General features: G+C 45.5%; 1 protein-coding gene across 1 annotated transcript in view; it reads right to left on the minus strand.

The window, feature by feature from the left end:
• LY75 (lymphocyte antigen 75) overlaps positions 1–23209 on the minus strand; it is an 89262-nt gene extending 66053 nt beyond the window's left edge. Inside the window, exons 1-6 of the mRNA XM_084799794.1 lie at positions 23069–23209; positions 15409–15780; positions 8039–8209; positions 5296–5460; positions 1236–1346; positions 155–295 (exon numbers count right to left, since the gene is read on the minus strand). Coding sequence (XP_084655920.1) covers positions 155–295; positions 1236–1346; positions 5296–5460; positions 8039–8209; positions 15409–15780; positions 23069–23162 — 1054 coding nt within the window. The 5' untranslated portion in view covers positions 23163–23209. The remainder of the gene's footprint in view (positions 1–154; positions 296–1235; positions 1347–5295; positions 5461–8038; positions 8210–15408; positions 15781–23068) is intronic.
• Positions 23210–24071: the final 862 nt, after the last annotated feature.

The raw sequence follows: 24071 nt of genomic DNA on the forward strand, positions 1-24071 counted from the left end.
GGGATAACAAACATGGACATGTGCCTGGGTTCTGGGCATTGAAAAAAAAAAAAACATTGGCAGCATCAAGTGAAGGAAAGGGGGAAATAGGATCGGGCGTGCATTTACTTGCGCCTTGGGACTTATTTGTACACACAAGGAAGGAGGGAGACACCTGTGAGCTCCGCTGTGCTGTTCAGAGGCTTCTTGCAGACGTAGGGCTGCTGAGACTCGCAGGAAACACTTCGCCACAGCCCTGTCTCTGTGTCCATTTTCGCACAGCTCGATCCGCCTATCAGAGGTGCACTGGGCGCGCCTTGGAAAGAAAGATTTTTTTTTTCAAGGAGATTGAAGGAGGGTAGGGTTAGGGTGGTGCTTAAAATTACTCAAATTCATAATTTTCTGTCTTTGTGGGGACTCACAGTATGGTTAGAACTTTAAACGAAACTGAAAAGCTAAACGCCGCAATGAGAAAGAACATGCGCGTTGTGCCTCTTCCAGATCACGAGGTGGAGGGGAAACATTGCAGTCCGCGAGAGCAGGAAAGAAAGCAGCCTCTGCTCAAGAGCTCCTTGCGCGACACAAAGCTGCAGCCAGGGCCATAGCGTATGTTCCATGTACTCAACAGTAAATATTTACAACCAGACAGAAATATTAATGTGTGGTTTCGCCTTCAAGACCTTGAATATTAAGTTAAAGACTGGGGCTGTAGCTCAGTGGTAGAGCACGTCCTTGAGGTATTTATTTGGGTAAAAACACATAGCTGCTCTGTTCTTAGTGTCTGGGTGCTGTAGTGTGGGAGCGAGGCACTTTCCTGCCTTATTAAAGCCAAGCTGCACACTAAGGACAGAGTTGGTAGTCAAGACCCTATGGGACGTAGACTGATTACTGGCCATGTGGTGAGGTGCATTCTGTTCTTACTTGAAAGATGCAGGGGTGCTCTAAAGGCCAGGAGCGAATGCTCCACTTCCCATGATGTGGCTCTCCTTGGCTAAAGTAACACTGCAGTTAAGAATGTCACACAACAGGTGGATCACTGTGAGTTCGAGGCCAGCCTGGTCTACAAAGCGAGTCCAGGACAGCAAAAAAAAAAAAAAAAAAAAAAAAAAAAAAAAGAATGTCACACACACAAAAATCTGAGAAGCAACCATGAGGGCTGACAGCCCATGAGACTTTTTTTTAAGGCCTAGAGAAGTGAAGAGCTCCTAGTGTTCGGAGCTGGGCCTCTGTAGACACTGCTGGGGAAGAGCATTTACCTGGATCCCAGTTAAGAAACCTCAGTGGCTGGAAGTCTGACCACTCCCAGCCTCTAGCAGAGTAGAGCTGATTCAGTCCAGTCCAAACAATCCTAGCAACGTCTTCTTTTCCTGTAGGAATTATGTAATGTTAAATTGAAAGTACATCTTTTATACAATGTATATTCTGCTGGTCCTCCTAGGTCCTCCCCACTTCCCCACATACCTAAATCCACGTAATCAGGCATATAAAATAATAATGATGATAATAATGATAAAATTAAAACAAAGAAACCAGAATGAAACAAAACATACAGAAGAAAAAGCACAAGAAACACATACAGATGTAGAGACAAATGGAATTATGTAGTTTTTAATAGTGACAAAATTATATAAATCAAACTAGGTTTCTATTGGTAGTCAAAAAACAGAAGGTCTTGACTGAAGCAGGCACCTCACTGTGGGGCTGTCTAGGCAACAGAGGCAGGTCGTGTTAACAGACCACAAAACGTCATTCCTTTGAGAAGTCCAAAGTCTAATACATTTGTTCAATTCTGCTTTCCAAATAGCTTGTCCGGGTCTCCCTCCTCTGAGATAGAAGACTTTTCTCAGAGTGGCAGTTAGTTATGCTATGTATTTTCAATCCTTATTTAGAAGACTTGCTCAAAAGCACTTTCCATCCTGTGCCTAGATTTTGAAGACCTGACTGTATTCCAGACCAACAGGCCAAAGTCAAAAAGCCTATATTATTTGCTAAGCCTATGAACATTAAGACCAAAACCACAAAGTATGCCTCGTAAAAAGTTCAGTCTAGTGGAAGGGAACAGCTGCTACCACGAAGATGAACAATGGTGGCAAGCCTCAGAATAAAGGCCAGGCAAGCCCACGCTGGCAGGTATTTTTCCTTCTTATGTCCTCTTTTAATTGGCACATAGCAATCGTATGTATTTGTGAGTCACAGTGTGATACTTTGATGCACTGTATAATGACCAAATCATGGAAATGGGCACTTTTTTTTTTATCACTTTAAACATTTATCTTTTCTTTGTGATAAGAAGAAAATCCTCTCCAGTTAGTTTGAACTATATGGTGTATGACTGTCAACTTACATCACCCCATTGTGCAACACAACACTACCATTCAGCTGTAACTGGTACTTTGTATCTACTGACCAACCTCTCCCCTATCCTCCTATCTTGCCTTCCCGCTGCTCCCCTCAGCCTTCCTTTGCCCCTCCTCTCTTCTCAGTTCCTATGGGATGAAGACTTTTATATTCCACATACGACTGACAGCTTGTGGTGCTCATCTTTCCATGCCTTGCTCATTTTACTTAACGTAATGACTGTATTGTCACAGAGGCCAAGATTACTCTTCTTTATGGCTTAATAGACTTTCATAGTGTATATATGACATTTAAAAATTTTTCGTTGGTTGGTAGAACTCCACATTGATTGCTGTTGATTATGTATGTTGGTCATGAATAGAGCTGCAATCAACGTGGAAGACAGGTATCCCCTGGGCATGCTCTTTTCACTTCCTTTTGGCTGTACACCTAGTACAACAGCTGCTGCATGGTCCTGGTTTTAATATTTGGAGGAACTGTATACTGTTTCTCACAATATTTGTACTACGTTACCCTTCTCCTAACACTATGTAAGTGTCCTTTCTCTGTCTTCATTTGCATTTGTCGTCATCATTATTTTTTGGAATAGCCATTATAGCGAAGAAATGATGTCTTACTGTGGCATTGTTTTGCATTTGTCTTTTGGATAGTTATTTTGAGTATTTAAAACAATATCTGTTGACTAGCTGTGGTGGTTTGGATAGGAATGCCCCCACCCATAGACTCCTGGGTTTGAGTGCTTGGCTCACAGGGAGTGGCACTATTAGTAGGCGTGGCTTTTTTGAAGTAGGTGTGGCCTTGTTGGAGGAAGTGTGTCACTGTGGGGGATGGGCTTTGAGGTCTCCTATGCCAGCGTGACACATAGCCCTTTTCTGCTGCCTGCAGATCAAGATGTAGAACTCTCTGCTCCTTCTCCAGCACGATATCTGTCTGCCTGTCCCATCATGACAATAGTGGACTAAGTCCCTGAACTGTAAGCCAGCCCCATTAAATGTTTTCCTTTATAAGAGTTGTTGTGGTCATGGTGTCTCTTTACAGAGATAGGACACTAAGGCACTGGTATTGTGGGTTTTAAACACTGTCTACTTAGATCTATAGCTTATTGGTCACATTTTGCTAGTGAGTTATTTGAGTTCTTTACAAATTCTGAATATTAACCTCATGCCAGATACATTATTTACAAATTTTCCTTTAGATTATAAGTGTCTGTCTCTGAGACCCCTCTGTTCCTGCTACAGTGAGTGGTGACAAACCTGAGACCTTATACCTAGAGTGATCTGGAGAAAGCCTCTTCAGCTGCATCAGAAGGGCTGTGATGCCCTAACCTGAAAATGTCCTAGCCTTGCGGCATCTCATGGTGAATAAACTCTCAGGGTGAAGGCAAATTAGGAACTATTCCTGCCCTGAGGTTAGTGGTGCCCTCTTCTGGAGGCTTAGGGAAAACTGTTGGCTGTAGGTCCTGAGAAGGCCAGCTACACGGGAAATACGATGAATCCAAACAGTTGAAATTATCACCCCCTCTATGTATTAACAACAACAATAAAACTCAAAAGAAAAAACTAAGTAGATGCAAGAAAAAAAGAAAACCCTTTAGACTACACGGGACTCACCTAAAGGGTCACCTTTACATTTATTTCTGAAAATATATTCCCAATGTCAATCAACCACTGACTGTCAAACTCAGAGACTGTTTGGGAATAATATTTTCATTATATGCACAGTATATATTATATATAAATAACTACATAATATATCATATAGTGTACACACACACACACACACACACACAATCACAAAATGTTTTACATTTCTACTACCCTGAAGACAAAACAAGACCAAACAAAATGCACTCTGTATATTCATGTTATTCATTTACCTTAGGACTTCCTTTTAAAAGATGATTTCTTTCATTTTTTGAGATTATAATATAATTAAATCATTTCCTCCTTCCTTTTCCTCCTCCCTCCAAACTGCCCCATATACTTCTCCCTGCTCTCTTTCAAATTCACAGCCTCTCTTTTTCATTCATTATTATTTCATGCATATATGTATATGTATATACATATACACCTAAATATAAAAATACACCCTGCTCAGTCTATATAATGCTACTTGCATGTGTGTTTTCTGGGGTGACCATTTAGTGTGCTTTTCTTTGGGGAGGACTATTTCTTCTAGTCTCAAGGCTCTTTTGTTGCTTATCATTCTTTGTCGAGGCCACGTGTGTTTTCCCCTGTCCATCTTAGCATGACTGTATGACCTCTTGCCCGGCTGGAGGTTTGACACAGTGGTTAAGGGTGCACACTGCTCTTGCAAATGACCTGTATTCAGTTCCCAGCACTCACCCACACCCAGCAAGCAGCTCACAACAGTCTGTAGCTAGCTCCAGGGGATTTGAAGCCTTTTATGACTGCCCTTTTATATACTGTCACTCACACGTGTAAACACACATACACATGCATGAATGCACTCACACATGCACACACACAATTAAAAAGAAAACATTAAGAGGAAAAAAAAAAGATTTCTTAAAACTCTCCCTGCCCCTGGGCCTTCCGCTCCCATGTGAAGACTTTTCACTGAGGCCATCTAGCATGATGCACCATCTGATCTGTCGTCCTTGAATTCTCTATTTTGTGAGGCCCGGGGGTTTAGCGTTCACCCCTCCTCCCCATTCTTTCCATTTAGGACTAGGGTACTAATTGCATCCTGTACTCTAACTTGCTTTCTAAATATCACTTTCCCTTTAGTTTCTATCACAAGACGCATTTCAACACATGGCGTAGCTTATATTCAATCCCCCCCTTTTTTCTTCTTGCTAGATTCAAGACTAAGGTGTAAGTTTTAAGAGGCCAGGAAATATATCACCAGAAGAGCATGCCTGCATAGGAAAGGTGGAGGGAGAAAGCGTCTTTGCAATTCCAGCTATCTGCTCCACCACGTGCAAGTTCAACCTACCCGTAATATACGCTAATTCAGCAGCACTGTGGATGCTCAGCAAGTCAGCCCCTTGGTTCCGACAGGAAATATAAGCTTCTTTCCAAGAAAGAACTTCCCGATTGTTAAACTGGTAGCAACTTCCAGTCTGCTCATTCTTTTCCCAGTTTCCTTCACAGCCATTTTCTGTTGACAAAAAGACAAATTAGGGACCATAGAGTAAGGACATAACGTTTGCTGTTACTTGGGAATGCTTGCAAGAATCCAGTTCAATTTACGTTCTCCTGGGATGTGCCAAAATGGAGGCAGTCATTGCACAATCATATTTTGGTCCTTTCATTCCTCACTGAAATGGAAGTTAGAGCTTACCAAATGAGTCAAGCAGGTTCAGCCTTCCACTTTTCCTCTATCCCCAGTCAACTACAATGCCACGTTTTCACTGATGTTCCTGCCCTTTGCCTGAAGATTGGGGTCTCAATATATATACAGGTGTGGGGCACTGAGCCAATGGAAAACACTGAACCTGGCAAAGATGGTTTGTTTCCAGCCTGCTGAGAGAGAGCACTGTGTACATGCGTGTGCACAGTTTTGCTGCTTAAACGGCTAAGATGCAGAGCACAGTGGCTCCTTTCTTTAGGAAAGTCAGCCCAAATGTCTCCTTAATACTTAGTAGATTATTGAATACATGAATAAAATTAACAATATAGAACTCACATTACCTATAAGCATATAAAGATGAGTGTACAATATAGACTGTACGTGGTATATTTTCTGTGTGTTTGTGGTTCATATGCACGTTTGCACCTGCAGCTGTCTGTGCTGTGTGTGCAAGCAGAGACAGGAGGGAAGCATCTGATGTATTGCTCTACCACTTTCCACCTTCCCCCTGAGATAGCATCTATCGCTTGAAGCCTGGCTGGCAGCCAGCAAGCCCTAGCAATCCTCTTGTCTTCGCTCTCCATACCACTGGGGTTACTGTCAGGTATCTTTCTCTGTCTTTAAACTTGGGTGCCATGGATTTGAACTCAAGTTCCCATGTTTGCATCACCAGCATTCTTATCCATTTAGCTATCTCCCTGTCCCCCCAACCTCCATAGTATATTCTTTACAGATACAGAAATGTGCGTTTCAAATAAAGAACCTTCAAGCTGTACCATGACTGAGTTACATAGATCTTGAGATAACTGGTTCAAAATATACTCAGTTTCCTATGTGATGGATGTGGTGAGAGAGAGAGAGAGAGAGAGAGAGAGAGAGAGAGAGAGAGAGAGAGAGAGAGAGGGCAATTCAGGCCAGATCATCTGCCTTAAGCTCCACCCACGGGCCAGGTGTTTCCCACTACCAGTTACACATCAGAGAGTTGACTCCTGGTTCTATACACTGAAGAGCGCCTCAGAGATCCCCTGCTGAGTGCAGAGAGGCGGGCAAAGACCTACAGGCATTCAGACTACCCGTGTCTTCTGAATGACACATTCGCATCTTACCCAGCCTTCTGTAGCATATACAGCAAGAGAGCTCAAGTGCAGCAAGTAGAGTGAGCTGCAAGCACATTCATGTTCCCAACCAAAGCCTCTTCCGGTGAAGCCGGAAGCTTCCAGTGGGGTGGCAGTGTGCTTGCTATTCCACACTACCTCCCTGGCTTAGCAGGCCTCAGGTTGGAGAATTCAACATTCTTTCATAAAAAGTAACTCTGGTGGGTACATGCATGCATTAGTGCCTCTCCCTCCCCCTGCCCCAGCCCCCCCCCTCTGCCCCCCCCCCCCCCCCCGCCCCAACCTCCACCTCTGTCAGAAGGCACCTGGGCACATGGACATATTTCAGTCAAGGCAGCAAGGCAGAGTAAGTAAGTATGCTGGAGAATGAGGCATCGGGAATACTGGCCTCTCCACCAGGACTCACTACCCTCACAGGTCTTTCCATCGACCTGGGCCTGAAACTTCTGACCCCAAACTATAGTGAGAGTTTAAACGAAACAGTTCCACGCTTAGCCACCATCTGCTTGTTATAAATTACAAGAAGAAGCAAGTTCTGGGTGTTAAAACAACAACAACAACAATAAAAAAAAAAACCCCAAAACTCCAATTAGATTTCAGGTGTGGAAAAAGCCTGAAGCTTGGTCTAGAAAGGCAATTCTCACAGAGAGGTCCTCAGATCAGCAGCGTCAGAATAACCTGGGAACTCGTGAAACTGCGGACTCTCGGGCTGCACCTCAAATCTGCTGAAGTGGGTTTCTGCTCTGACAAACCCTCCAGCCTGCCCTGGTGCACCCCGAGGCGTGGAATCTCCGGTCCTGTCTAACGTCTTCATGCTGGCCAGAAGCTTAAAGTCTCTTAAGGAGAGAGGCCACCAGTCTGCCTTTTCCATGGGCAGGACAGTAAAGGTATGTGGGGCAAAGGCTTCAGAGGCAGGTTTCTCGCTTGCTTCATGAAATGCACAAAGGTGATTTGCTTCTGTTCAAGCTACGGTCTCCTATAGCCCACTTTCTCCTGAAGCTGCTGTCTCCCCTCCCCTCATGCCCTTTCCACTTTTTCCCCGTCCTCGTCTTCCATGACACAAACTGTCCTGCCTTCTCTTCTTGCCCGACTTCTGAAGGCAAAGTCAAAGCAAATTCAAAGCTGCAAATGCACACTCCTCCTCTAGGATAGCATCTGCTGCAGACGCTTTCAAGTCATCTTAAATCTCCGCTCCCCCACCCCCACCCCCTTTGCCACATATAAAAGGCGCCCTCTTGTACCTACTACAGAGTTCCCCAGCCCATACATACCTGGCTTTAGGCAGATGCCCCACTTCTGATCATACTCATAATTCAGGGTAGTGGCACACCATGGTCCACTATGATCTTCATCATGAACGCAGTCATGGTGCCATGTCCCACCAATTAAGAAAGGGAATTCACAAGGCCTCCCATAGGAGTTGCCATCTCTGGTGTATATCTCTGTGGGGTGGGGAGGAAGAAAAGAAGAGTTAAAAAGCTGAACAACCATCTTAGGCCAGCTCATTTCTAAAACCTTTAAAGAAAGAGTGTTGGTTGCACTTAGGAGCCTACAACATCTGAGCAGGCTACATGCTTTCGAAAGAGCATAGATACTGACTGCTCTGCTTGGAAGGCTGAGGTCTCCTGCGTGCCTAGAGACAAGCTTAGCTTCTGCATTTCAAACTGAGAGCACCGGTTGTTTATTACTACAAGGGTTGTCCACTGTGGATTTGGTGAAAGAGAGAGTCAGATCTCTTTTCTGTGAGGTAAGGAAGTAATAAAAGACCCTGGCTTGATCAAGTAAGAAGAGTCTGACTCCGGCATGGGTAGCAGAAACAGGTACTTCCTCAAAATGGGTATCCTGACAGAGATTCATGTCACCTCCACTTCCTCGGTGAGCGTGAAGCTGACGTTGCGGAAGTATGTGTCAGCTTTGGAATCACCTATGCAGTTAGAAAGATGGACAAGGGCCACCGTTGCCCAACAGAACTGAGCCTATGGCTTTTGAGGAAGTGACGAAGAAGGAGAGCTGCTAGATTCCTGAGAGAGTCAGGACGTGGGAATTCAGGTTATGAAGAAAAAAAAAAAAAAAAAAAAAGGAACTGACCTTAACAGGGCAGTCATGGAGAAGCTGGGGAACAGTGAGGCAGGTACAGCTCTAGCTTTCGTTTTAATTATTGTCTCTGGTCCCCAGAGAGGCACTGGAAAACATCACACTACAGATTTATGTGCCTGGGAAGCCCAGAGGAAGCGCTCAATACTATGCCAATAGCAGTCTTCTCAAAAGCATGTTTTATAGAGCACCTAACCGTGTAGCTGTTTCTGTAACCTTTTTCTTTAGCCTCAGTTTCTTTAAAACTCTGGTTATTAGCTCATGAAAGAATGTCCATTATGGGGAGCGGAGTCATCAGATCTCATTAACCTTCTTCAGGCTTCTGAGCCCCTCAGAAAGTCTCAAGGACTTTGCTCTAAAGTGTGCTTGAGCTAGCGTTGGATTCTGCCTATGTCTTTGATCATTCTCCAGTGTTCAGAAGCCTGAAGTGAGAGACTTAGGTTTGGGAGGAAGGACGTACACAGCAGTACAAAACAAGGAAGAACCATCTGGATGCTTTTCTGTGGGGAAGAAAAAAAAATCTTTTGTGGGTGATTGATTTCGTTTTCCTGTGCCACACAAATGGCTTTCAAAAGAATCCTTCGGCTAAAGAAGTGTGGTGACCTTTTGTTTTATAAGGAGCCTGCTCATCACATATGTTTCAAATCTGGCCACATCAAAAATTTCCCCAAGGCACACGACCAATTTCCCTTCCCTGATTACAAGACTGAGGGGAGACTCCGGAGCATGGTGCAATGCCGCTGCTGCCGGGACTACCAGGTTTTTTCCAAAAACTTTTTATCCCTATATGCAAAGTGCTTTCAGGCAGATTTCTGCACTCGTCCCTCACCACAAACATGTGAGATCAGAGTTATTTGTGAAATTCCCCCCTTTGGAGGAGTGTTGAAGGATGCATCTGGTGGCTTGTTGTGACACCTCTTTGGGCAGTCACTGACACACACCAAAAACTTCCCACCCTTAACTGCTTTTGCTGGCTTCAAGTTACACCCAGCTCAAAGATGACCGTCCCCATGCAGCTCTCTGTGTCACACAGTGCTTTGTAAACCAATAAGCAGACAACAGCCAGGCTGGATGGATGCAGGCACCTAGTTGATGCTCTCACTTGTCCTCTGCTGTTGTCAGGCCACCTGGATCCCATGGGTTTCCCTAGTATGACAGGTTCTCCTGATGTGTGTGGATTCAGGGTGACAACATCTTCAAACCAACAACTGAATGTGTCATCGACACACATTTGTGAGATCAGGTACTTACCTGAAAAGTGAACTGCTTTAGTGATTAGAAAGACAGAGTGTGGTAGGCTTTTAAAGAGCCACCAAGAGCACAGAGAGTTCAGAGTTCAGTTCATCCTCTACGTGAGTCAACAGACATGATGTGAAGATGCCAGGTGGGTCAAGGTGTCTTATGATATAATTGTCTATACAGGAGCTAGTTAAAAGCAGTTCACTCATATCTTTTTTATATAACTAAAGCATTTTTAGTATAAAGGTGATTCCTATGAAATTTGAGGAAACTCAAAACATAATGGTAAATAAGTGTTAATATAGCCAAAGTAAAAAAAAAAAAAAAAGGCTACCAAACTAAGGGAGAAATAGGATACTGTTATTTGGGGAAATGAATCCTAAATTTGATCCCCAGCTTTGCTAAAACAAGCTGGTTATAGGGTAACCCTTGACTTTTCTTGGTGAGACCTGAGTACTCTATTTTCCTTCTCCTTATAAAGATAGACAACTGACTTGGGCATGGCCTAGTATCGAAAGTTCGAATGAGCAGGCCTGGAAAAGGTCCCTCACTTTTAGACTAGGAAGGGGCACATGTAAGTTTAAAGTTGAAATTGTCAGGGTTACGTTGGTTAAACCTGAGTGATGAGAGAAGAAAGCAGGACAGTTCGAGAGGGGCTTGTAGAATTCTGACTCGTGGGACCCAGAGAGGCCCAGAGGAGGCAGTGGCTTTGGCCTTGGCCTCTGTGCAAATTAGAATCAGAGGCACATCTTAATTAGGCAGAACTCTGTGTGTCTAAAAAGTTTTTAGCATTTCAAGTATTAAGTTCGGAAAGATAAGGAAACAAATTCAGCCTGCTGGCCATGCTGCCGGCCCTGTCGCTCTCCTGGGCGCTGCGGAGTGTTCCTAGTGCCCCTCCCATTTTTTTGTGCTGCTGATCACTTTAGCAGTTGAGCGAATATTACCAACGTATAAATAGAACCCGCCAAATGAAAGAGAAAACAAGATTTACTGAAAGGAAGGCACTTTAGGGACCTAGGGAGTTAACGATTACATGCATTCTTTCAAAAGAACCAAGGAGGGCCCGGAGAACAATAAAGCTCTTCTGAGGAAGCCAGCCTTCCTGATCCCTGAACAAACACAAATAAGACGCAAGCTGAAGCCATTCTTTCGGGTTTGATGTTTTCTTTTAGTCACCAAGTTAGAGACTCTTGTTGCACAACATTTAAGCTTGTCTTTAAGGAGTCCTGAAAGCAATTGCTTTAACTCCAAGCAACAACTCTTGTTTCCCTCTGTGCTCTCGGTCTCTGTCTGTCTGTCTGTCTGTCTGTCTCTCTCTCTCTGTTTTTCAAGACAGGGTTTCTCTGTGTAGGCTTGGCTGTCCTGGACTCACTTTGTAGACCAGGCTGGCCTTGAACTCACAGAGATGTGCTTGCCTCTGCCTCCCAAGTACTAGTCACTAGGCCTGCCTTAGCCAGGGATCTCTTGTCTCTACCTCCAGGTCAGTGAGATTATAAACAGCCTGCCACAGCCACTCAGGATTTCCGTGGATGCTAAGGCTTCAAACTGGGGTCCTCACACCTTGCACAGCAAGCATTTCCCGCCTCCCCCCCCCCCCCCCGCCCGCCACTGAGCCATCTGACCCAAAGGAAGCGGGCCAATAGAAACAACTTAGTGATTCAGCGATCGTGGCCTGAAGGAAAGGAAAAAAGCCCGTCTCCAAGTTTCTAATATTTCTTCATTAAGGGCAGAGCCAGACACTCTTTCCCCCTGATCTTCAAGAGAAATGGAAAGAGATTCTCCAAGCAGAAAACCTGGGCAGACATAATGGTTAAGGCTGGGACTTAAGCTGACTTCCTGAATCCGTGGCTTAGATGTAGGAGGACGTCCTTACTCTTCCCTTCAAACTCCTTTAAGTTGACTATGGCCATAGACTCGGGAAGAGGGAAGGACGATCTTAAGTGAGGGAGGAGGACAGTAGAACACAGGTGACGTGGAGGGGAACAGGAATAATGGGAGGAGGGTTAAGTTGGGAGAGGAGCGGGAGGGTAGGGGGAGGAGGGAGTTGGGAGAAGATTAACACTTAGGAAATTTAAAGAATATATGAAAACCTGATTTTTAAATGCTTCATATTACCCTACACATGGGTATTGCTTCTCCCAGAAGCCGTAGGTTGCTAAATAAAAAGGCCCAGTGCCAAGTGTAGGATACTTCCCCTAAGGTGTTGGTCAGAGGTGTCCCAAAGATCTCCCCAACAATCAGGCTATTGACACTGCTCTTGGTTGCCCATCAGAACTTGATGGTGAGACCCTGTTAACTGAAGGTACTAGAAACATTGGTCAAAGGACATGGAGAAATCAAGCTGCTTCTGACCAGAAGGTTTTCTCCTTGCTGGGTAGCTTCCGTAGTGCTGGAAGATGCTGTCCAGTCTTCTGGGCGTGGTGGTGGCTAGTAGGGGAGTCATCCACAGTCTTACTCAGCTATGAATGCCGTGAGCTGCAATGGTGACCAATGTGGCAAGAAATGCCCAAGGCTGGGACAGTGGCACCAACATAGTGAGGGAAACCAATCAAGTCTTGATTAGATTTAAGGCCCACTCCACAGGAGGAAACACATGCCTGGCATGTAGATATGGTCAAGACTTACGGTTGGAGAGCTCACAGGCCCTAGTAGTGAACAAACTACTTTTGTTCTGAAAAATAGACATGATAGAAAGCCACCAGATAAATGTCTATCTCTTTACCTGTTGATTAGTGCAGCTCTCAGACTTCATCAAAGAAGTCTTTTTGTGTGGTGATGGTGGTGGCGGCAGTGGTAGTGGTGGTGATGGTGGTGGTGATGGTGGTGGTGGTGGTGGTGATGGTGGTGGTGGTGGTGATGGTGGTGGTGGTGGTGGTGATGGTGGTGGTGATGGTGGTGGCAGCAGTGGTGGTGGTGGTGATGGTGGTGGTGGTGGTGATGGTGGTGGTGGTGATGGTGGTGGTGATGGTGGTGGTGGTGGTGGTGATGGTGGTGGTGGTGGTGGTGGTGATGGTGGTGATGGTGGTGGTGGTGGTGGTGGTGGTGGTGATGGTGGTGGTGGTGGTGGTGATGGTGGTGGTGGTGGTGGTGGTGGTGGTGGTGATGGTGGTGGTGGTGGTGGTGATGGTGGTGGTAGAGGAGGAGGAGGCGGAGGACACAAAAACTCACAACTGGCCAAGTGCAGAGAACAAGTGGAGTGCTCAGCCAGAAAGAGGACATTCATGTACACCCTCTTCCCAAGGCCCAGGAATCATCTCAAAGAGGGAATTGAAACATTGTAAAAGGGGTTCGAAGTTTACTGCATGTATTGTCCTTGGCTGGTGCCATAGTTTGAGCAGGACCCCTGGGCCCAGATCTGCTCATCATAATGTTCTTCTTGTAGGTTTCTAGGACCCTCTGGATCCTTTTATTTCCCCATTCTCCCATGCTTCTCTCACCTAGAGTCCCAATAGGATGTCCTCCCCTCTGTCCCACTTTCCTGGTAAGTGAAGACTTTCATGGGACATATCCCTTAGGCTAGTGTCCAGATATAAGTGAGTATATACCATTTGAGTCTTTCTGCTTCTGGGTTAACTCACTCATGGATAGGACATTCTCCACAATTGAGTGGAAAGTGGGGTCTGACTTTCACACAAACTCTGGTGCCCCATATTTGACCATGTCTCCTGGATGGGGAGGCCTGGTGGCACTCAGAGGAAGGATAGCAGACTACCAAGAAGAGACTTGATACCCTATGAGCATATACAGGGGGAGGAGGCCCCCCTCAGTCACACTCATAGGGGAGGGGAGTAAGGGGGAAATGAGAGGGAGGGAGGAATGGGAGGATACAAGGGATGGGATAACAATTTAGATGTAATATGAATAAATTAATAAAATATATTAAAAAAAGAAAAATTGTAAAAGAGCCAGAGGTCAGGGAGGATGGCTGTGAACAGTGTCTTTTGGACAGGCCAGGACTGCTGCACTCATGTGCTCACAGCAGGTGTGGTTGCCTGCATAAGATGTGCTTAAGGTCAAGCCAGTCAATGCCTAGCATGGGCTGGGAAGGGTTCCTGAGCCCCCATCCCTAGCTGAGCAATATGCACAGTTGATGGTTCAGTGGGAAGGAGAGTCAGTTTTCTTTAAGGATGTGTTGACCATGGTCCAGAAGAAGGTCCCACAGCCAGGACTACATGAGCAGCACACACTAGAGTCAGTGAGTTACTAAAAATAAAAAAGAGGACATAAAATTGGAAACTAAGAAGGTAGGGGTGGGCCTGACAGGAATTAGGACAAAGAGTTGGGAGTAAAAACAATCAAAATATACTGCACTAAATCCTCAAAGAGGAAATACTTAAAAAAAAATTCAAGACTCATTGCAATCTAGAGCAAAATCATGACAATATTTATATGCTTGCTTTTGGCAATGATCAAAGAAAAGTTGACACGTAAAATGTCAAATCATAACTACAAAGAGCAACAAGTGATACCTATGCCAAAGAGACTTTCAAAATATCTCCATTATATGAAAACTCCTAGGCATAGAAAATAAACCACTTCTTCTTCATTATTGGTTTTTATTTTAGAGTTAGGTTAATTAGATTATGCGTCTTTAGCCTATATGAAATATTTCCTATCAGTATAACATTTCCTTTTCCCTAGCATTTAGAATGGCATCATGGGAGGTAAATAAACAAGGCATAGGAATTCAAGTCCTAGGTTTACCACACCAAAAGGTTGTGTGACCTCTAATAACACACCTAAGCTTTCCTAGCCCTGTCTACAGAGGGGCAGGGTGGGGGCACCCATCAACCTCACAGGCGTGCGGTAAGATTGGAGCTCACAGTGACCACTCTCGTGACTTTATTTAAACTCAGTTGTGCATGTTCACTTGTGAGGAGCTGAGAGAAGAGCAGATGAAGTCCTGAATGGGTGTGTATCCTTGACATGGGCCCAGCTGTATAAAGGACCAATGCCTCAGAACCATGGGAAGTTGGCAAAGGGCTCTCCATATGATCAGAAAGAGATGGTCCAACTACAAGTGAGTACCATCCATTGACCAGTGCGTGCACAAACGAGCAACTGCAGCTTCCTTCTCCTGGATGTGTGCAGAGTGAGACCGCTAGCCCACAGAGACCTCTTTCCAGGCCTAGCCAAACAGTCCCCCTGTGCTGAAGCTAATAAACGCACTGAGGTTCTGCGATGCTTCAGCAGTTCGTGGCCACTCCACCCCAGTCAGGTTTTCCAGGACCAAGCTATGCTGAGTATGACATTTGATGCCAAGTAAAACATTACAACAAGCGGGTCAAAGTCCCTCTCGGGTACTCACCATGGTAAGGCTGGTCACAGAGGTTCTCCTGGGAGCCTCCCTTCTTCCAGACATCAGATGAATTTGTTTTGGCTAGGGCATATCCATCTTTCAGAGCCAGCCTGTACTGGGCAGCAGTGTATAGAGAATCGTGCTCACATTTCCACCACAGCATGACATTGGAGTCACAGCTGAACATCCGCAGGTTATCCGTGGCTTTGGCAATATCTAGGCCAAGGCACTTTTGGGATTCCAGGTGAAAGAGCCGGTGCTGGGACACCCACTTCCACAACATGTTCTTAGTTTCACTGCAGTCCTGTGCCACTATCCAGTCAGACAGCGGCTGGATGCACTTGCCAGTGTTTTCGTTGACGATGGTGAATGGATCGTTACCTGGGCCAAGACAGTGAAGGAAGACATTTCAGGATTCCGAGTCACGTGACAGACGCACCTTGCTCCTGCTTTGTTTGCTGAGGAGAGTCAGATTAGCGGTGATTGCTCTCACCTTTGGAACTGGTAAACTCCTGTGTTCTACAAGGAGTGAGGGCCAGAGTGTAGGGTGAGAGCAAGGGCTCTAAAGCCAGTCCACCTGTGCTCGTACTTTGCCTCTACTGTGCTACCTACGAGATCCGAGCAAATGATTTAACTTTTTTGCTTCTCACTTGTAAGGCTGTACCTGTGCATGCAAGGATGCAGGCGCGAGCTGACCCATGCCAGTAGACAGTAGGGTGTGTACTGGATTTTGCTAGTCCACGGAAGGTTCCCTGCCTTGCTTATAAGGCTTTCTTCCATAAGTGGTCTGTGGCTAATGAAAAAGTTTCTGAGTCTACTGGGACAGCATCTCTGTCTTGCAGCTTTCGGTTTCACAGCCTATAGGTCACACCATCAGACTCTGCTCTGACATCAGGTCCTTGTCCCTACCCATTGTGAAGACAGGGCACCATGTTCCTCTGGCTCAGGGAAACTTACTGTGGCTATGCAAAGAGGAATCTACTTTAAAACCACTTCTCCCGAACCTTCCGAGGAAGCCTGTCTCATTGAGGTACAGTGGTGGAGAGGGGAGAACTTCCGAGAAGGCAGGTGGTAGGGAAACTTGGGTAAAGTGACGGGAGAAAATAGCAGATCTGGTTTCTGAGGACAGGGAACCTGTGGCCACGCCCCACTGCAGCACCTCCAGGAGAGACAGAGGCTGGGGATTCACCGTGTAAATCACCTGAAGGGGACCAGACAGTGGATTCCAGGAATAAAACCCAAGCCACCAGGTCCAACGTATGGTATGGCACGTGTGAACCAGAGACAATGAGAATTAACCAGTGGAAACTGAAGGCCAAGGCATGAGGCCTGGACAGAGGTGGAGATAAAGGTGCTGTCACCTTAGTGGGATGGGAATGCAGGATCAAGTTTAATTGAGTTTTGTTTTGTTTTTTTGTTTTTTTGTTTTAAAACAAAGTAGTTCAGTGTTTCCCATACACCTGAGTTTGAGGACCAGAATTTACATATATTACAAGAAACCACAATGAACCACTTTCGTCAGCTCTTTGACAAAGAAAAACAAATTGGCATAAATGGTCATGCTGATGAGCGTAAAGCTGGACTATTTTAGACAAGCTGAAACAGTCACTGTCAAGGAGCCAGAGTTCACCAGAACAGCATGAAAGATTTTGGTTCCCAAAAATGTTTTCATTTTGAGTTCAGCTTCACAGTCACTGGTTTTTTTTTTTTTTTAAACAAACACAGGAAATGCTCTCAAGTCATGAGTTAAAGAGTTAAAAATTATCATGGGGGGGGGGCGCTGTTGGCTAGAGGGGAAATTTCACCATGTAAGTCAGAGCTGCAGAATCCTGTCTGATCATGTGAACTTTGGGTGGTATTTTGTTGTTTTAATTAACAGCAGCAGCATGACCAACAACGGGAAGCAACAACAAAGAAAACCTTAAAGCCCTAGTTATTTCTGATTCCAAATTTGAATGTAAAGGGATTACGGCTCACTGGTTAGAAGCACTTACCACACTAGCATGAGCACCTTGTTTTGAATCTCCAGAACCCACTTCCAAGAGGGGCACGTAGCATGAATGTTTATAATGCTAATGTTCCCACAGCCAATGAAGGCAGAGACAGGAGGCCCCAGAAGCTCTTGGGTCAGCTAGTCTGTCGTAAATGATAAAAACAAACAAACAAACAACCCCCCCCCCACAACAAAACAACAAAGAAACCCTATCTCAAATAAGGTAGGGGTATGTCTAATCACGCAGAGATGTGTAGTTAAGCATTAATTATTAGTTGTTGTGAATATACATGGGGTTATTGTTTATAGTTGAGTTTGATTTCAAACTCATTATAGCATTAATTTAATTTACTTGCTTATATGCTAGGGGAAAGTAATTTAATGTAAAATATACATATAATGTTATGGGTGGAATATAAAATTATGTACATCGAAGGTTCAAGAGGTAGTTTAAGTAGAACACCCAGAGCGATAGTGCGTGTTGTGTGTGCAGTGTGCGTGTGTGTGCATATACACACATGTCAAAACACTGCATGGGGCTGCTGTGAGGTGGGTTTGTACAGCAGCAGCAGCAGCAGATGTCCCTCCCTCTTTCTTTTTTGACACCCCTCTGTCATTCTTTCTCTGATGGTCACAGGCTGGGAGGATAGTAAGCCAAAAGGAACATTTCTCTAATGGGCTTTCCCAACACTGTCAATCTATCCTCACATACCTGCTTTTACTCTTTCCCCACCTCTCTCTCACATCTCCAAAGGAACCCATGTGTTCCAAAGTATCACAAAGTAGAGCAGATAAGTCTGCTGATGTGGCCCTCACCCCTGTGAAAAAGATTCCTTACCTTGACTGTGTCTGAGGTTCAGTGCTCTTTCTGAACACTCGGCTCCATGACCCTTGACCCCTGAACAGATTACCTGGGCAAGCAGGCAGAAGCTTTCCTTTCTTTTGAAGGTTTCTTTTTCTTTCTTTCTTTCTTTCTTTCTTTCTTTCTTTTTTCTTTTTTTCTTTTTTTTTTTCTTTCTGGTTTTTCGAGACAGGGTTTCTCTCTGTAGCCTTGGCTGTCCTGGACTCGCTTTGTAGACCAGACTGGCCTCAAACTCACAGCGATCTGCCTGCCTCTGCCTCTCAAGTGCTAGGATCCCCCTCCCCTCCCCCAACCGCCGGCTTCTTTTGCAAGTTTCTTAATAAAATTTGGTAGGTTAGGTCCGAGTCCTAGTGTGGTGGGAGAGCAGTATTGGAATTCCTAGAGTGAAGACCTACATGTATCACCAGTTTGCTGAAAGCCTCTGGGGCAGCCATTTCCTCCCCTAGGGTCCTCAGATCCCTAAACGCCAGACGGAAAGCTGTGGAGCGTAGGCCAGCAATGCCAGAGCTAACACCCCACGCTTTCGCCAGGCAACAGTGCCCTAGCTCCCCAGGTCTTACTAACCTTTGCTAAAGTCGTCGTCGAGGCTCATACTACGGACCTGCTAGCAGCACATGAAGTCATTCTAATTTCATTTATACTGAACATGTGGAATTAGTCAACAAGTCCTGCTTTATCAACACTCATTGGGAGAGAGGAAAATCTTACACTTTTCATTTTCTACATTTGGTTACTTCCAGGACACTTGTGGACTTACCAACTTTATAGGAGCCAGACTACAGCTGAGGGTGGGGGTAACAGGGAGTAGCAGAGAAGGGGCTGCTGATGTCTTAAATTGTACTTTTGAATGTAGGTATGTGTGTCAGACTAAGTCTGGACTTGACCTGAGCATGTAATCAATAGCAATGTTTGACACTTACAGCAATGAGATTGCCTAGGAAAATGATTCATCATTAATGATTTGAGAAACTTGTCATTAACCTTCATATATAATGTATGTGTGAGCATTAATAAAGAATCTACTTGCTGGCAGGAATTTTATTCTCTCATAATAGTTTCCTATGTCATTCTTAGCTCTAAGCAATAGCTGTTCAGTCTGCCTCAGTTTTGTGGCACTATGGGGTTGTAGATTGAAGAGTGGGAAGGATAAACTAAAAATAATTTCTTATACATAGTATTTTATAAGGGCCTATAAACTATTTAAGAAATGCACTGTACTTTGGAAAAGTAACTACAAATTTTAGTGAATAGTCTATGGTACTCTGCATCACATGGAGCGCTTTGAGCATGCCAGGCAAATGTCCTTGCACTGAGCTCCTTCCAAGCCCCAAACTGGATTCTGTCCATAGCTTTATATTACCTCTTGTCCACTTTCCATCTCTGCACTAATCCTCAATAGAGTTTTCACATTCACCTACAGATTTGTGTTTGGGACACATCTGAAGGGCAGAGGTTGATGACAAGTGTAACTACATCTTAGAGTCCTTTTGATATGCTTTATTTTATATAAAGACTTTAGTGACTTTAAGGGGATAGCTAAGGGGCACTGTCATAATTGAAAATGGCTTTTAATTTTATTATTATTATTATCATTATTACTTGGTTTTTCAAGATAGGGTTTCTTTGTGTACCCTTGGCTGTCCTGGACTCACTTTGTAGACCAGCCTTGAACTCACAGAGATCAGCCTGCCTTTGGCTCCTGGAGTGTTGAGATTAAAGGTGTGTGACACCATGCTCGGTTTATTTTTGGTTTTCTTTATTTTTACTTTTGGTTTTCAAGACAGAGTCTCACTAGTAGCCTTGGCTGTCCTGAAACTTGCTCTTTAGACCAGGCTGGCTTCAAACTCAGAGATCCTTCTGCTTAAAAAGGACTTTTTAAAAAGCATTTATTTCTATCAAAGAAAACCGTGTCTCTTTTTAACATTTTCTTGGTTGTTCAATTGCTTAGTGCCCCCTCCCCCACCCTCACCGCCCTGCAAAGAACTCTGCACATCCTGGGAGAAAAGCTATAGGTGAGCACATGTCCTCTGTAACCATAGACCCACAGGAAGCGGAAAGACGTGGGGAAGTGGAGAGGACAAAGATGGCGGTCCTGATCATTCCCAGGGACTTTCCACAGTTTACTTTGTAAAGTGTTTTGTGGTTCCTGTCAAGTGGAAAGAAGTACAGATGTAGAGGGGAAAAAAAAAACCCAGAAGTGTGGGCTCACTTTTCAAAACAAGTCCCGAAGAGACAATTGGGTTCATGGTCGTATACCAGGTATCAGAAAGTGAATAATTCCAGATTGGATAGTGCGGGTGGTGAGATGCTCAGGGCTGCTCAAAGCAGTGGTTCTCAACCTTCCCAATGCTGCGACCCTTCAGTACAGTTCTTCACGCTGCGGTGACTCCCAGCCACAAAGCTGTTTTCATTGCTGCTTCATAACTGTCATTTTGCTACTGTTAGGAATCATAATATAAATACCGGTGTTTTCCCGTGGTCTTAGGTGACCTCTGTGATGAGGGTTGTTCAACTCCCAAGCCCACAGGTTGAAAAAAAAAATGCTGCTGCAGAGGATCACATTACTTCATGCTGTTAGCTCTCCAAGGAAGCAAAGAAAGTAAACTTGGCATCTCCCCAAGAACAGAGAGATACGTTTTCAGCGTTTGGGTGGCCAGGATCAGCTGCCCAAGCTCCTTGCATACATGTGACACAGTTCGTGCCATTGCTAGCACCCTGAATCTGACCCACTGTCACACAAGCTGACAGAACAGATGGAAGCTCAAACTCCATTTCTGTGCTGGATGACTTGGTGGCTAAGAGTGCTTGTCAGTCAAGCATAAGGACTTGAGTTTGAAACCCCAATGCCCACATTAAACTAAAAGAGGGGGGGCAGGATCCTGAATTCCTGCAACCCCACAGTTGTGGGGCAGATGGATCCCACGAGCTCGACAGCAGCCAGCCTAGACAAAATAGCGAACTTCCTGTTCAGTGAAGCGACCCTGCCTCAAGAGTATAAGGTGGAGAGTGATAGAGAAGATGAGACAATGTTCTTTGGTTTTTACACACACACACACACACACACACACACACACACACACACACACACGCTCCAAAACAAACCAACAAAACCCACCAAACCTCTCCATGTGTTCACCCCAAAATGAGGCTAAAGGCTAAGAGAAGGAGAAAGGAATGCCACCGGTGTGTGTGTGTGTGGGGGGGGGCAGACCTGGGCCTTGCCTCCTTTGCTTTGGGTCATGAGATGGGCATGAGGATCGTAGAGACTGCCTTGTTCTCCTCAGAGTTCCCATTGTCCCTGCTAAACACCACCACCAAAAGCAACTTGGGGAGGAGAGGGTTTCCGTTCGATTTCCACTTCCATAGCATACGTTGTCATCCAAAGACGCCAGGGCAGGAACTCTCGGCAGGAACCACAGAGGCCACAGAGGAGTGCTGCTTACTGGCTTGCTCCCCAGGGCTTGCTCAGGCCTGCTTTCTTATATCACTCAGGACCACCTGTCCTGGGGAGGCCCCACTCACAGTAGGCTGGGCTCTCCCCTATTAATCACTAATGAGGAGGATGTTCTACATATTCGACTACAGGGCAACCTGATGGAAGAATTTTCTCAATCAAGGTTCCTCTTCCCAGATAACAATAGCTTCTGCCAAGCTGACTACAAACAAACAAACAAACACAAAAATCCTAACCGGGACATTTGGAAATTAAGGAAATCTTAAAATTTGCGAAGGGGGTTGAAACAGGGCTCACAGATATAGACGGAAGCCGAGAGGTTAAGTGATTGGAAGTTGGCATGCTTTCGCTGTAAATTGCTGCAGGCGGATTGACAGAATTGAATTCTCTTATCAATAAAAGATTTTCCTATTAATATCTCCTTTGGGGGTTCCCAGTGCAGAAGGTCAAGGGAAACTTGAGAAGACTGAGTCAATCAAGAGAAGATTCATTCCGGCTAGGTTGAAGACACCCACTCTTTCAGGAAACTTCCTGTAACTCTGGACAAAGTCTACATCAGAGTTAACTAAGCTTTAGCTCCAAAGAAAGCGAGAGCCACACTCAGCTTCCTGAAATCCATCTTGACCACCTTTTCCTTCTCTGCACTGGAGTGGGCGAGTGTTCATGCCCTACAGACTGCCAATTACCTAGCCTCACCAAGTGAAAAAGGTCCTTGGCACACCTTTCCCTGAGGCAAAAAGAGAAAGTAAAAGCAAAAATCTAGCTGCTAAGTGGGATGGTGGTGCTGGCACTACCTTGAGCTTTACCAAAGGCTCCTTTCCCCACTGACAGGAAGTGACCTGCACTTCTGCTTGGGGCCGGCTGCCTGAGTAGGGAGCATTTGGACATAATAACCAAATTAGAGGCGCTTCTGCTTTAGGTGACAGGGAAGGACATCCTAAGATTCCTTCCTGGCTGACTTCTGGAGACAACGTTTGGACTTGATTTCCTTTTCACTGCCTTCAGTGGCCACAGTGATGAAGTCGTCATCACTGGGAATGCTTGCGGAGTCAGTGAAGAAGGCTCATCCTTGTCCAGGAGAGGCCAAGATGTCCAAGGGGTGACAGGGATGCACGGGAGTGGGGTGGGGGAACGCCAGGGGACAGCTGAGGGGACAGCTGAGGAACAAGGGACAGAGAAGCCTCTGGAATAGGACTGCGGACCTCCTCTAGGCAGAGGGTCCCTTCACACTACACGGCCCTGCCCTCCTATGTCAGATCTCCCGACTTGTTCGCTCCAGAGACACCAGAGCAAGGCGAATGAAACCTGGCCCCGGAGGAGACAAATGCTCAGAGCAGCAGCGTCGAGGCCACCCGGTTACCTGAGAGCTCAGAAGGCACCACAAGCCTGAAGCACCGCAGCAACAGCACGAGCAGCCCCGCCGCCTGGCCTGCGGTGGCCCAGCGCGTCCCCATCTCCAGTCCGAGGACTCTCAGCTGCTCACACCGGCTCTAAGGGTGAGAGCCCTGCCGGCCGCACCGTGCCTCTAGGGCAACCTCTGGTGCGCTTAAGTCCCGCCCTCGACACTCTCGGCCAATCAGAGCTGTGCCTCGGGTCCTGGGCCGAGCCGGGCCGCGCAGGATTCCGCCCACCTACAGACGTCTGTGAAGGTTTGGGACCTCCAGAAGGCGGGAACTGTGCGCAGGAAAACCGCAGGGTATGGGGGTCCCGCTCCCCCCTTAAACAAACGTAGGGAAGTGCGGCTCCCTCAGTTTAGGACTTGCCCTTCGGTTGTAGATAGGCAAGGCAGTGAGTGAAGGCTTCATACTCTGGCTGGCTGGATATGTATTCACTACTCCCTACCCTGGATTGGGGAAGTCAACACTTGGACCTTTGGCTCCTGTGGCCAAGCCAAAGACCTCACTTATACTTAGCAACACCTTAGTCATTTTGGTAACATGACAAAGGTGGAATAAAGGCACGTTGGAAGTTGACTGGAAGTTATTAAAAGTAACAGTTATTCCTACTTTTAAGGAGTTTTAACTATTTGACCTATGCAAGTTTTTTTCTTTAATATTCTAATAGTACTTATAATTTATTTGAAACGTGGAAGTCTGCACCCAGAATCTGAAATTCAAGCCCACTTATTCTGTCCCTTGGACAACACTACCACAAATAGGACAAGTTCCAAATGAACTAACTTGCCTAGAGGGGAGTGCCTTATATATTTTTTAACTCATATTTATTGAGTATAGGATGCATACTCGAGATAGCCCCCATCCTTGTTTCCCAAAGGTGCCTATTACCATCAGGATGTGTCTGGGTTCACTTTCCAAATTCCAACTGCTCAGGTGGCTCCAAAGCCATCCTGGTTTCATCCTTCC

The sequence above is a fragment of the Acomys minous genome (assembly GCF_964271855.1).
Source record: "Acomys minous genome assembly, chromosome: 10".
NCBI lineage: Eukaryota > Metazoa > Chordata > Mammalia > Rodentia > Muridae > Acomys > Acomys minous.